General features: G+C 32.6%; 2 protein-coding genes across 2 annotated transcripts; one reads left to right on the top strand and one right to left on the bottom strand.

Moving 5' to 3' along the window:
• The first annotated feature begins 1,937 nt into the window (after positions 1–1,937).
• On the top strand, positions 1,938–4,118 carry LOC105136545 (weak chloroplast movement under blue light protein (DUF827)). The gene is made up of 2 exons (XM_011041940.1): positions 1,938–2,391; positions 2,666–4,118. Exons 1-2 carry the CDS (start codon positions 2,218–2,220, stop codon positions 4,112–4,114), a joined length of 1,623 nt encoding a protein of 540 aa, XP_011040242.1. The 5' UTR covers positions 1,938–2,217; the 3' UTR covers positions 4,115–4,118.
• A 261-nt stretch (positions 4,119–4,379) lies between these two features.
• On the bottom strand, positions 4,380–8,125 carry LOC105136476 (phosphatidylinositol/phosphatidylcholine transfer protein SFH9-like). Its single transcript, XM_011041849.1, has 11 exons — positions 7,781–8,125; positions 7,653–7,681; positions 6,865–6,948; positions 6,697–6,750; positions 6,453–6,530; positions 6,237–6,290; positions 6,039–6,098; positions 5,866–5,961; positions 5,479–5,580; positions 5,215–5,295; positions 4,380–5,038 (listed from the first exon to the last, which is right to left on the bottom strand). The coding sequence occupies exons 1-11, from the start codon at positions 7,833–7,835 to the stop codon at positions 4,694–4,696; spliced, it is 1,038 nt and encodes a 345-aa protein (XP_011040151.1). The 5' UTR covers positions 7,836–8,125; the 3' UTR covers positions 4,380–4,693.
• Between the last annotated feature and the right edge of the window lie 4,574 nt (positions 8,126–12,699).

The following is a 12,699-nucleotide window of genomic DNA, read 5'->3' as shown; positions in this document are numbered from 1 at the left end:
TCCATCTTGATCATCTATATATAGCCATAGCAGATATCAGCACAGAGTCCATTATAATCTCTTCCTGATAGTAGCTATATATTTCTTACTCAAGTGCTAATTAAACTTGTCAGGATTCAGGAGCGATGGGATAGTGCATACACCTCAAATTAATAGTAATTACGTTCAAGTAATGTCCATGAAGGTCATTTTATGTAATGCTATCCATTGCCTGCAGATGCTGGATATAACCGATCTCATCTCCCTTCTCCTCATCCATGAAAAAACACAGAGCATATCTTAAGGAATTTGAATTGCTCAAGTACATGTCACAGTCGACATTCATGATAACATGACCATTGCTTATCCTCGAAGACACCCTTACCAAGTCAACCAGATATTGTGAAAGACTGTTCTGACCAAGGACTGCAAATTAACAGAAACAAGCACAACTAAATCACACGCTTCATGGAAAACATCATCAATTTACCAGTGCATTCATGGCTCCTGCTTTGAAGCTGTGATGGTATTGAGGTCCCTTTCCTCGTGACATGTATTACCGAGGTTGGCAAACCTTGTCCTCCATTATCCATGGCCCGTGGGTCTCTCCCATCGATTAGTATATACAAAACCAGTCAATTCTGTGAACAAACTGTTTTCAGAAAGTAAACTCATTCTGGAATTGGAAATCATGAAGATAAAGTAATCTTGAACAATAATTTCAAAGAGAGGAAGATTGTTTCCCATCTCTCACAGTAAAACAAGCAAATTAAAGTCACCTTTAGAGGGAAGGATGACAAATTGATGTACCGGGCTTGTAGACATATACAATAGTATTTGGGTAAGGATGTGACATTTATAAATAGTTATCTAATATAAATAGATTATGTGAATGGTTTAGTTCGTAGATGTTTTTATTAACTAATAGAATAGGCTTAGGTTAAAGAAAATATCCGTAATAATTACATCTAATTAGCTTCTTAAAACTACGATGATAAAAAATTTAGATCAAACTTAATTTTTTTTATTAATGATTCTAAAAACAATTTTTCTTAAATTAGTTATTGCATCACTAAAAATATTGTTGAATATTTCAAAATTCATTTTGAGCATTGATGCTTTAGTTTGGGTTGATTTTATTATTTTTCTTGTGTTTTTTTGGATTCTATATTTTAATTCAGATTTTTTTTTATTTGTACATTTCTTTTATGTTTTTTAAATTGTTAGTCTAGAAGATACAGGGTTTTTAAACTTATTTAAAGATTTTATAAACCTTTTAAGAAAAGAAAGCAGTGATTATATACTTTATTTTTATTAAAATAAAATTATGAATTCAGTGTTTATATTGAAACTCTCTTGCTTATTAAATTTTTTATGTTTTTTTTTTATGATTTTTGCATTATTATTTTCTTAATTGCTTAGCTTCCCACCTACATCGTAATTTCACCTCATTAAAACATTAAAATTAAATGCAAATTTTTTTTATCGTAGTTGGAAAGATTAATTCTAGTTAGACAACCACATCCATATAAACAACCTGGAAAATGTTTCAACATATGGTCAAAATATTTAAAATGGAAGCTTGATCTTTATTGTTCATGCTTAATTAACAAATAAATGTAATTAACAGCCTCCAAACAGCATACTTGACCTACTAAAAATATGTCCCAACCCTTCAATTTCCTTTTTTATTCCAATTTCTTATTTTTCTAAAGATGCCCTCTTCTCAGGGGATCAGGAAAGGTTTACACAGGTGAAAGTTGGGCCAAAATTGTCTATCTGAAATAAAATCCTATTTCTGTTAGGCTATCAACTTTGACCGTTAAATCCCGCGCAGAATTTGTTGTCTTTCCCACCAAAATAGTAGATGAGTCTGCAATGCAAAATACCTGTTTTTAGCCTTTATGTTTTTGTTTTTATTATTATTCCTTTCAAAAGAAAGAAAGAGAAGCCTGAAAATGCACTGGGTAGGGGGGTGTTTTCTTCTTCAAGATACAACAATTTCAAGGTACCTCTTGTTTTTTTTTTGGTGCTCATTTTAGTCCTTCTCATTTAGCATTATTGTTTTTAGCTTGGAATATTGAACATTGTTCTATGTCCTTCGATTGACATGCTGGGGTTGGATTAGTTTCCTAAAGGGTGTTAATTATGTCATTAAAGTCTTGATTTGCAAATGGTATGATGAGCTTTGGTTGATCATGCAGATAAGTTTTGAAGGACAAATTTTGAAGCAAAAAGATGGTAAACATCAGGGGAGCAGATCAACAAAAAGGTTCAGCATCACCAAGGGCAGAGGTGGGAGAGATTGACACCAAGAAGCCATTTCAATCTGTCAAAGCTGCGGTTAGTTTATTTGGAGAAGTAGCTCTCAAAGGGAAACCCGCTGTCAGGAGATCAAGGCTTTCTTCAGAGGTAAAATCCAATGCCAGGTTTTGCAATGCAATTGATGATGATTCCTTATTGATAGCTTGATGGATAAAATTTTCGTATTTTCTTTGTACTAGTTTAGGGTATGTTTTGATCAACGGAGAACATATAATGTCATGGTATAATATTGGGATGTTTTTGAAAATCTCTAAGCTTTAGGGCGCGCGTGCACGCGCGCGTGTGTATGAGCTTGGTAAAGGTGGTGAAGAAAAGGTTCAAATTTGTGATTGAATGTAAAACTAAACCTTTGGTTTTCTAGAATGTGATTGACAAGGAGACACAACTTCTACTGGCTCAAAGAGAAGTAAGCAGGTTCAAGAGGGTGCTGCAGAGTGCCGAAACTACAAAAGCTCGAGCGAATTCTGAACTTCAGAAGGCGAAGAGAACATTGAATGATTTAACCACCAAGCTCAAAGGTGTAGATGAGTCCAGGAAATCAGCAATAGAAACTGCAGAAGCGGTAAAAGAAAAGGCTAGGCGACTTGAAGAAGCAAAATCCCAACAACTCGTGGGGAATGCAGCTCGAAAACGGGAATTGGATGAGGCAAGACAACAGTACAAGATGGCTGCTCGTGAACTTAATGCTGCAAAGCAACAAATCAACAAGATCCGACAGGATTTTGATGCAGCATTGGAGTCAAAATCGTCTTCGTTCCAGCATGCAGCAGAAACTCAGCGTTCGGCAAATATGAACAAAGAAAAGGTTAGTGAGCTTTTGAAGGAAATTGGAGCTATGCGGGAATCAGCTCAACAACTGAAGATTGCTTCTGCACAAATCCAAGAACAGCAGGAAAATTTAGCGGAAGAAAAAGATGCTCGCATACATTTTTGTAAGGCTGCCACGGCAGAAGCAGAAAAGAACTTGGAGCTTTTGAAGAAAGAATATGATCCTGAGCTCACAAAGAATCTTGAGGCGAAGCTCGCTGAAACATCTGCAGAGATTGAACTTTTACAAGAAGAGATGAAAAAGGCCCATGCCTTCGAAATGGAAAAGGTGAAGGTTTTAACCATCGAGTTCAATGAAGCAACGAAGGCACTGAAAGAAATTGCCACCGAAGAGATTTCTCTTCGACATAAGTTGACATCCCTTACAGCAGAATTGGAGAACGTGAAGACAGAGAAAATTGAATTGTTGGAGAAAGAAATAGAGAAAGAATATGCTGCAATGGAAAAAGAAACTGAAAGTGCTAGAAGAGAAGCCGAAGAGTTGAAGAAGAAAGCCGTGGAGATGAAGAAGAATGCTGAAGAGCTGAAGGAAGAAACAAAAAATGCCAGATTACTGGCTCAAGATGGGGAGGGAAAGCTAGAACTTGCTCTTAAAGAGGCCGAAGAAGCCAAGGCAGCAGAAAAGAAAGCTCACGAAGAGATGAAGACATTATCTGAAAGAGAGAGCATTCAAGATCAAGATTTCGACAACAAGATCAAACTTGGACCGGAAGAGTTCGGGAGTTTGAGAAAGAAAGAGGAGGAATCAGAAAATATAGCAGATACGAAAGTGGCTGCTGCCATGGCTCAGATAGAATTAGTGAAGGCAAGAAATAAAGAGGCAGAAAAGAAATTGAAGGCAAATTTAAAAGCAATTGAAGAAATTAAAGAAGCAACTGACATGGCTTTGAGGTCAGCAGAAATGTCAGAGGCTGCAGAAAAGACCCTCGAGACTCAACTCCAGCGGTGGCGTGAGGAAGCGCAAACGATGGTGGTAGCTTAAAGTGCCTTCAAGATGGTAGAACATTCAAATGAGTCATCGGGGCCATTAATTCTGCAACTGAATCATCTAGCAGAATATTCAGATTAGTCATTGGGATTCAAGAGTACATGTTTGGTAAATCCTCGGTATAATTTCCCCAAGCTGTTGTGTTTACCAACCAGAAAACCTTGTCAACATGAGTTGTTGTCATGATGCATTCTCTATCATATGAAACCAATTCTGGGAGGGAAATAAATAACTAAAAATTCATTCTTGGGCAACCTTGTACCTGTCATCATATGCAATTCGAGCATTTCTGGGGGGAAAAAGATATTTAGATTCAACGTGTTTCTCTCTATGAATATTATCAATGTAAGACTTACAAGCTAAAAATTACAATTCTCCACTGCATTCCTACACCATGTCAGGCTGGGGCCGAGCTTTATACCCATCACCCAGCCAGAATATCAGATTACGTGCATAGCTTTAAGCTTTCCCCTGCCATGTAAAGGTAACATGGTCGACTACTATTACATGCATTTCTATTGTATACTTGTAACAAAGTCCTCAGGCATCAAGCGTTAAGATCCTCTGCTTAAATCACGGGCAATGTGTAGTTCTGTGGTCAGAATCGTCATCGATTTTGAGGCCATTCAGGGACCCAGAAACCCCATTCCCTTTCTCAAAATTATGCGCTTGGGATTCAATTGTTTTAGCTATCTCCATTCCTTCGACAGCTGGTTCAGGCAGATCCACGTGGAAAGACCCTTGTTTGCTTGGTTGAGAAGGTTCACTCTCTAAAGATTTCTGCTTGACGTAGTTGTATAGCTTTTGATGAAAGGGATGATCCAAGGAAAAGCAGTTGTCATTTGCATACCCTGAATGTCGAGATGATCCAGACCCTTCTCTTTTACAGAAATGTGGAAGAGATGCATAATCCATTATCTACATTAAACATGCTCATCCAGCTTAGTCCATAAGATTTGTTGTGTAATGATCATCAAAAAGCGTGGCCATAAAGTTGTTGAAATTTACTAAATCAACTGTAGTGAATTAAGAACAACCAGCAGTCAAGTTTCCAATATTTCAAGAATCACAGTTCACAGAGAAGCCATCGTTACCTTCAACAGCTCATCTCGCCCGTTTCCAGACAACACCTGAATTTTTTTTCTTGTCCTCTCCTGCAGCAGAGGCTTGACAACCTAGCAAAAATTCAAATGTTGAAATGGTGCTTATAACAAGGTCCTTTCAATATTTTCACAGATAAAACATTCTTCTACTCAAATCTTATCTGAGATGTTAATTTGCAGCAGCACATGAATACTTAATGGAAAAGGTTAAAAGGCAAGGATATTCAACTGCAATGAGAGAAAAAGGAGGCTTACCTTCCAACAAGCTGAAAATACATATGGGGCATTTACAATGTAATATGTATGTGTTTTCTCTGGGTAGTTCAAGTCATCAATTGTTGAAATGAGGGTCACCATCTGCAGTAACATTAAAAACAGACTCAGTCAGCGTAAGTATTTTTGCACTCTATCCACCGTTTCAGAAATGTGATAGTGATAAAGATTCACCACAATATACTGGTTAGAGGTTTAAAGTAAGAAAAAGTATCAGTGAGTTGGCTGAAAGTCCTGGTTCAAGCAACCCACCTAACATAATAGCTGAAGTTGAATCATCCTCTGAATAAGAAAACTACATAAAATAATATAGACTGGACTGAATAAACGGGCCCTATGAACAAAATAATCTAGCCCAGAAAGTTATACCTTTATTTGGTTCAGTGCTGAAAGCTTTAGGCCAGACATATCCAAAACCTTCACGCCGGTTGTTATTGGTCGCCCATACTTTTTTGATGCGGTAGGCTACGAAAAAAATATGCAAGTGAGAAAAATCACCTTAAGAACTTGGAAGTAGGAAGTTGCCAGACTCAAATACTCACCAAAACAATGCGATCCCGATATTCGTTGATTTGAATATGAGACTGCACATAGTAGTGGACCTGTAATGAAACAAGACGAGTAAAATACTGAACTCTTGAACAATCGCAGAATTAAGATTTAATGTCAAAAGGTTACTAATCCAAACATTAAGATTTATACAGTGAAGCATAGCTAAAGGATTTTATAGCAATACTTACAGATGCTTTGTCATATGTGCTGAGCCCAACACCATGAGCAAATACAGGAAGCCCCTGAATAAGATGACCAAGGTTGCAAGAACATTTGAGATAAATTCTTGTGTGATACAAACAATATTGTTTTCTCCATTGCGCAAGATGCAGCAGGGTTTTAAAAGGTTATAAACTAGGATTAAGAAACCATAAACAAGACAAATATAAGCATAGAATGAGCACCTCTCGGGAGTAACCCGACATTCCTATGAGATGGGAATCACGCACTGCTCTGTACAAATCAGTTGGAACTATGGGTTTCTGCATTTGGGAGCGGCATCCAGATTAGAAGTGTAATGCGTAAAAGTCTTAGACACATTACGAAGTAGCCTCTAACTAGTACACCAACATCAAACTTCTATTCCATCTTGAGAAAGGTAGGAAGACATAAACATAAATTTGGGACTTGATCTTAACAAAAGCTTACCGTTAATATATTGTCGATCTCATTGTGTACCCTCCAGTTCAAACAATCCAGTAACTGCAGCATCATACACATATCATCTCAGGTGAGTGAGATTAAACTATTTTTTATCACATATAAAGAGCTTAACATTGAGATCCACAGGTCACTTCAACCAGAGTTGCTGCTAACCATTTTATGGGCTTTGGTAACATTCCATTCTCTAGCTTTTAGAAAACGCACCAGCGTTTCAGCTTGATATCCTTGATGGACAGTCTGCCAGATCAAGAAACAATAATTTAGATAATAAGAAACTGTAATTTACAGAGATTTGATAATGAAAGTGCATGACAATCCAAAGAAACCAAAACATAAACAAATCTATGCTGACACAACATAATGGCAACAGAGAATTTTCACATTCATATGCTATTTATAGACCTAGTTAGGTAAAAGAAAGGAATTATAAACAAACCCAGTAAATGAGTTTAAACCAATTAGTTGTCAGTCAAGAAAGATTGTTTCTACCACCCCCAGATAATGGCTCGAATCAGAGCTTCTCATCAATCCAAGATCACATCAAGCAATGAAATGCCAAATTCAACACACCCAGAACCCCAATAAGCATCCTTTTTACCTAGATCAAACCTTACTAGGACTGCTCACCACATTTTTTTCCTTAATTTCTTTTGAAGCTGTCACCTTAATAACAACATCCAAGATCAAACATCACAGTGGCATTAAAAAAAAAATGAAAGATGAACATCTATGAAAGAAGAGTAAATCAAGGCTGGATAGGGGGATAGTGGATCAGCATCACATTCTGCAGCTGATAACAACAGAATTACATGATTCACTGTTATTTACATAATTCACCTAATTTCAACATCGAAAAGACTTGAAAAATCTTGACTCCAAGTTGAAGAGACGGATCTCGCACAAAGAAGAAACAAAGATAAAGAGCAGAAACAATTGCAAACCTGATAAGTTCTCTTCAATGGCTCCTCAACTGCGATCACATTTTGAAATGAATAAGCACAATTGAAAACAGTAAAGTTAAGCATTGTTTTTAAAAAAGTGAACAAGTAAAAGGAGATCAGAATTGAACCTTGATCCATCAATGCCTTGAACTGATTGATTGCATCCTGTGAAACAGTCCCCATTCTTTCTTTCTTCCTCTCCTGACAAAATTATCAGGACAAGAAGAAAAGCACTAGCAAATAACCAAGGTGAGACAATCACTGGCAAATAGCCGTATTGTTTATCACTTCGCAAAATAAATCCTAACACTTGATTTGGAGGATTATTAACACTTGAACTAATGTTTTTAAGGTACCGTATTGTTTCAAGTAGTATTAAAGAACAGGACTTTAGAGGTCAAGAAAGGAGGGTTTACGAGTAAAAGTCCATATCCCACCTAGAAAATGAAGCTCTGAAGGTATCTATCTCTATGGCTTCACATGGCACCACACACGAGTATGACCCAACATTTTTGTCCTTTTGTGACATTAATGACGGAAGAAAGTGAAAGGAAAGCTCCTTAAAATTCTCCTCTTTAACTTATTTTTTGGCTTTTGATTTTTCATTTCCTCTCGAATTGCTGCTTTAATTTCACCACCCATTGATTTGGACAGGTTTCCTAGTGTGTACCATGAACACACCTCCATCTATTTTGAACCAAGTGATTTAGCCACCCAACATCTGGTCTTAAAGAAAATCTATCGGTACAAGATCACCAAGTCCTCCAACCTTTACACTAATTTTCATTAAGGTCTCTTAAGAATTATTTTCCAACTAGGTCCCCTATCATAGCAGGTTAGCTATGTCTTCCATATAGAGCATTGTTATAAAACCTGGCTAAGTCTAGCAGATCAACCTGTTATCTATTGTTCTAGCATCTGATTTAGACTAAGTTTCATTTTAAATTGGGTTAGAGAATGATCATGTCAAATTTGATTGACTTGACAAGTTAACTCGTAATTTATTTAATTTTTATTTAAAAAAATTAAAAATACATCATTTTTATTTTAAAAAAATCTTAAATAATATAGTTATTTATTAACCAAGGTTAATCCATAATAAGGATCCCAAAGCAAGTTACGAGTTTGGGATGAATTTTATAACTTTTTTTTTTTTTTTACCAGTTTGGGATGAATTTTATAACTTTGATAGATAGAAAGTTTGTGTGTTCATGAAAATTCACTATGAGGATAGGAGGGAGTTCCTTGATGATTTATGATAGGATGAAACCTAATTGAGAGAAAAGGAAATCGTTAGGGATCAAATTGAGAAGTGGCTTATAGAGTAGTGACTTTTATACAAATTTGTTAACAACTTTTCTTCAGTTGTCTGTGCCTGGTAGGGTTGAATCATTTATGGCTAGCTGGCAGTCAACAAAGTCGGCATGGACAATCTAAGTCTCGTCTACCCTTGGAATCCGCGTAGACTATAATTCACAGAGCCAAAGACAAGAACATGGTCTATCCTGTCTCCTGTGTTTTGGTTGCTGTATTGCTTTGAACTACGTCAGACTAGTTCATTTTGTCTTAAACATCTTTTTAAAGATTATTATAACAAAAACCTTAAATTTATTTTGATAGACAAAATTAAAAATTATAACAACTCTGAAAAAAAAAAATTAAAATAAAATAAAAAATAAATAAATAAATAAAAATTAAAATAAAATGGACCAAATTGAAATAAATATTATTATTATTAAAAAATTATAAATTTAATTTGAAGTATAAAATTAAAAACTAAACCACTACTATTAATATTATTGAGAAATTGTAATTGAAAAATTAAATTGAAATTTTTTTTATAAAGGAATAAAATTAAAATTAAAAATTAAAAAAATCAAACAACAAAGAAGACAATAATATACTTTAATTATCAAAAAAATAAAACAAAAACAAATAACAACAAGTAATAATCCAACTACAACACATCTACAAGGATTCAATGAGATGATTGCATATCGAATGAGATAGCTAATAGCCATATTTAGTCAATGGATGGTATCACATGCACCACCTAAATGATATAAACACCATTTATTTATTGATGTTTTTGAAATACGTGCCAATAATTTTTTGAATAAAAAATTAAAAAGAAAACATGAAAATACTAAATATATCTTTATCAACATGCTAATTACACAAAATACTTATATAAAAATATTAAAATACCCCAAAAAAATTTTGAAAAAATCTTTATTAACGTTAAAAACATGTTTTTCACTATACCTGGATCATGAAAAAACCATAAACATCTTTATTTAGTAGCTGAATAAATTTTTTATTTAAGAGGAAAATAAATATTTTTACTAATAAAAAATGTGTGAAAAGTAAATAAAAAAAACTATTGGTTAACATTTATAAATTTAGTTGATTCTAGGACATAAAAATATTTTAACTATATAAAAAGCACATACAACCCAAAAAAAAAAATTAAAATTTGTTCATATCTCAGCATCCACACATTTCTTAAAAAGGGCGTCCTTCAAGGGGCAAAAAAAAATGGCAAGGTGCAAGCAACTTCTACATTTAAGATTCGAAGATTATTAAAAAAAAGGAAAAAAAAAGCATTCACTACATCTCTATTTTAGTTGTATCATGTGGAGTTAAAAAGGGTGTGTTTGTTTTCAGTTATAATCTGTTTTTCAAATATAATTTTTTAAATATCAAATTAGTTTTTTTAGTGTATTTTTTATAATTTTAATGCACTAATATAAAGAATAAAAATATATTTTTAATATATTTTTAATTGAAATGCATCATATACCATATTAATAACAAAAACACATGTAGAATATAAATAATCCAAGTGTGTAATAATATTAATAACAAAAACACATCTACAATATAAATAATCCAAAGTAGATGGGTAAAAGGGTGTAATAAACAATTAACAAAAATCATTAATTTAGACAATCATTATTAGACTATTGGTACTTTTTTTTTCCACATTCAATGCTGCCGTACCATTGCTGATAGAAAGTCCAAAAAAAAAGCATGTGTGATTACATACGTTGAGTGTTCATTCAACTAATCTACACATTATGTCAATATAAATACATATAATCTATGAATTTGGTCATACATTGTTATATAGGCCATAGGTCCATTCGCTAATTATATACACAAGCTGTGTCATTATTGACTTAATTTATGGATGAGTCGGTAAACCTTTTTTTAGTTATTAAATATTTTCTATTTGTTGGCATTTTTGTGTCATCTTGTTTTTCAGCATTAGTTTTCTTGATTTATACCCTTGTTTCCTCTCAAAATCTATTTTAATTTAGAGTTTAAGTTCAATCATTGTAGATGAATGATTAAATATTATTTTCTTAGTTGTTGGATCTTATTTAAGAATATATCTAAATAAGAAAAAAATATTGGAATCTTGGGAGACTTATTAAATTTTTTTAAAAAAATAATAAATCTTTAAAGATAAAGAATCAATCAAATCATTGATAACAATGGACAAATAAATAAAATTTTTTAAATTTGTTATATATATGCTATATATATATATATATATATTACATTATTAGTATGTTGGAACTTGTTTTGATATCAATTACAAATATGATATATGCTTAGTATTAATTTATGTTCGGGTTTGAATATGAATAATACAAAACATGACCTATGAATATCATCCACATCCCTAATCAAAAGTGATAAGGATTCTTTTTTTAATTAAAAAATATATTTTTAATTTTTTTTTCTAAGTTCAATTTTCTATATCTCAAGTATAAAAAATTTTGTGGTTATCAAGAAGTAACTAATGATTTTCTATTAATTATTTCTTAAATTCACTTTGAAAATAAGAGAAGGATGTAAGAAGAGAAAATAAAATACATAACTCCCTAAAAATAATAAGAATATATCAATGTATGATTTATTTCTCTTATTTATATTTATTTAATTATTTTAAATAATTTTAAAAATAACTAATAAAATATCATTAATTACTCTTCAACTACCCAAAAAACCTTTCTGAAGTATTCAACTTGATCATCCTAAGATTTATCCTTGTTTGTTACCTAACAAAATTGGTTTTACTAGTAAGTGCTATTTAATTGGTCATTTATTTATATTTTCATGAAAAGAAAAGCAAGCAAGTGGCTCCGTTGATAAGATTCAAGTTGAAGGGTTCCTTTTTTTTTTTTTTAAAAAAAAAAATCTTGTTTAGTGCAACACCGAACAAAAAAAAATTGACTTTTCTAGAAAGGGCTCAGATTGATAGTTTTTTTTTCACACAAAAAAAAATAAGAAAAAATAAAAAAAGAAGAAGAGAAAGAAGTAGTTTGTTAATGGGCATCTAATTACTATTCGTTTGGATGTACCACTTGAAAAAGAAGAAATAATAATAATAATAATTAAAAAAAAACAGTGAAAGAAGAAGAAAAGGGAAGGAATCAAGAGCACTTTATGACATCCGATAAGTTAATTGTCTTTTAGGAAAGAGGTTTGTGTTATCATCTTCTTTCCTAATCTTTTTTACTAATCTTAATGCTTTGAACCAAACTCTGTGACATGAGATTAACATCATTGAGTTTGTAGTTTAATTATAATCTATGTTTTATCAACATTTTAATAAAATTGAAGTACATTCATAATAAAAGAAAAAAAAATAGGAGATAATTTTCTTTTTTATTTATTAGAGATTTATTTCGTTTCATTAAAAAAACCTGGAGGATATATTTGTTTTTATGGTTGAAGCAGTTCTTCAATCTTTTTTTTACTTAAATGCATATTAAATTTATGGTTTTTTAAGTGTTTTTAGATAATTTTAATTTATTGATATCAAAAATAAAAAAACCTAAAAAAATATTATTTATATGTATTTTTAATTATAAGATATTTTTAAAAACTACTATATTACCAAACATGCAATAGCTAGCAAACATAAACGCAATGACTTAGATTGGACATGAGGTCCAATGATGGAAAAGTAAATACATGAAACTTAAGAGGGAAGCTGCTTTCTTCTGCTTAATGCCTCAATATATATATATAT

This window comes from Populus euphratica, unplaced genomic scaffold (assembly GCF_000495115.2).
Source record: "Populus euphratica unplaced genomic scaffold, PopEup_1.0 scaffold142.1, whole genome shotgun sequence".
NCBI lineage: Eukaryota > Viridiplantae > Streptophyta > Magnoliopsida > Malpighiales > Salicaceae > Populus > Populus euphratica.
Note: the sequence above shows the minus strand (reverse complement) of the source record. Positions and strands in the feature narration are given on the sequence as shown.

Excerpts from the sequence above, each read along its gene's own strand:
- LOC105136545 (XM_011041940.1), top strand. The coding sequence starts at position 2,218 with ATGGTAAACATCAGGGGAGCAGATCAACAAAAAGGTTCAGCATCACCA. Across the intron at positions 2,392-2,665 it reads GATCAAGGCTTTCTTCAGAG|AATGTGATTGACAAGGAGAC; the intron begins GTAAAATCCAAT and ends TTGGTTTTCTAG.
- LOC105136476 (XM_011041849.1), bottom strand. The coding sequence starts at position 7,835 with ATGGGGACTGTTTCACAGGATGCAATCAATCAGTTCAAGGCATTGATG. Across the intron at positions 5,296-5,478 it reads TATTTTCAGCTTGTTGGAAG|GTTGTCAAGCCTCTGCTGCA; the intron begins GTAAGCCTCCTT and ends AATTTTTGCTAG. Across the intron at positions 5,039-5,214 it reads GGCGAGATGAGCTGTTGAAG|ATAATGGATTATGCATCTCT; the intron begins GTAACGATGGCT and ends TGTTTAATGTAG.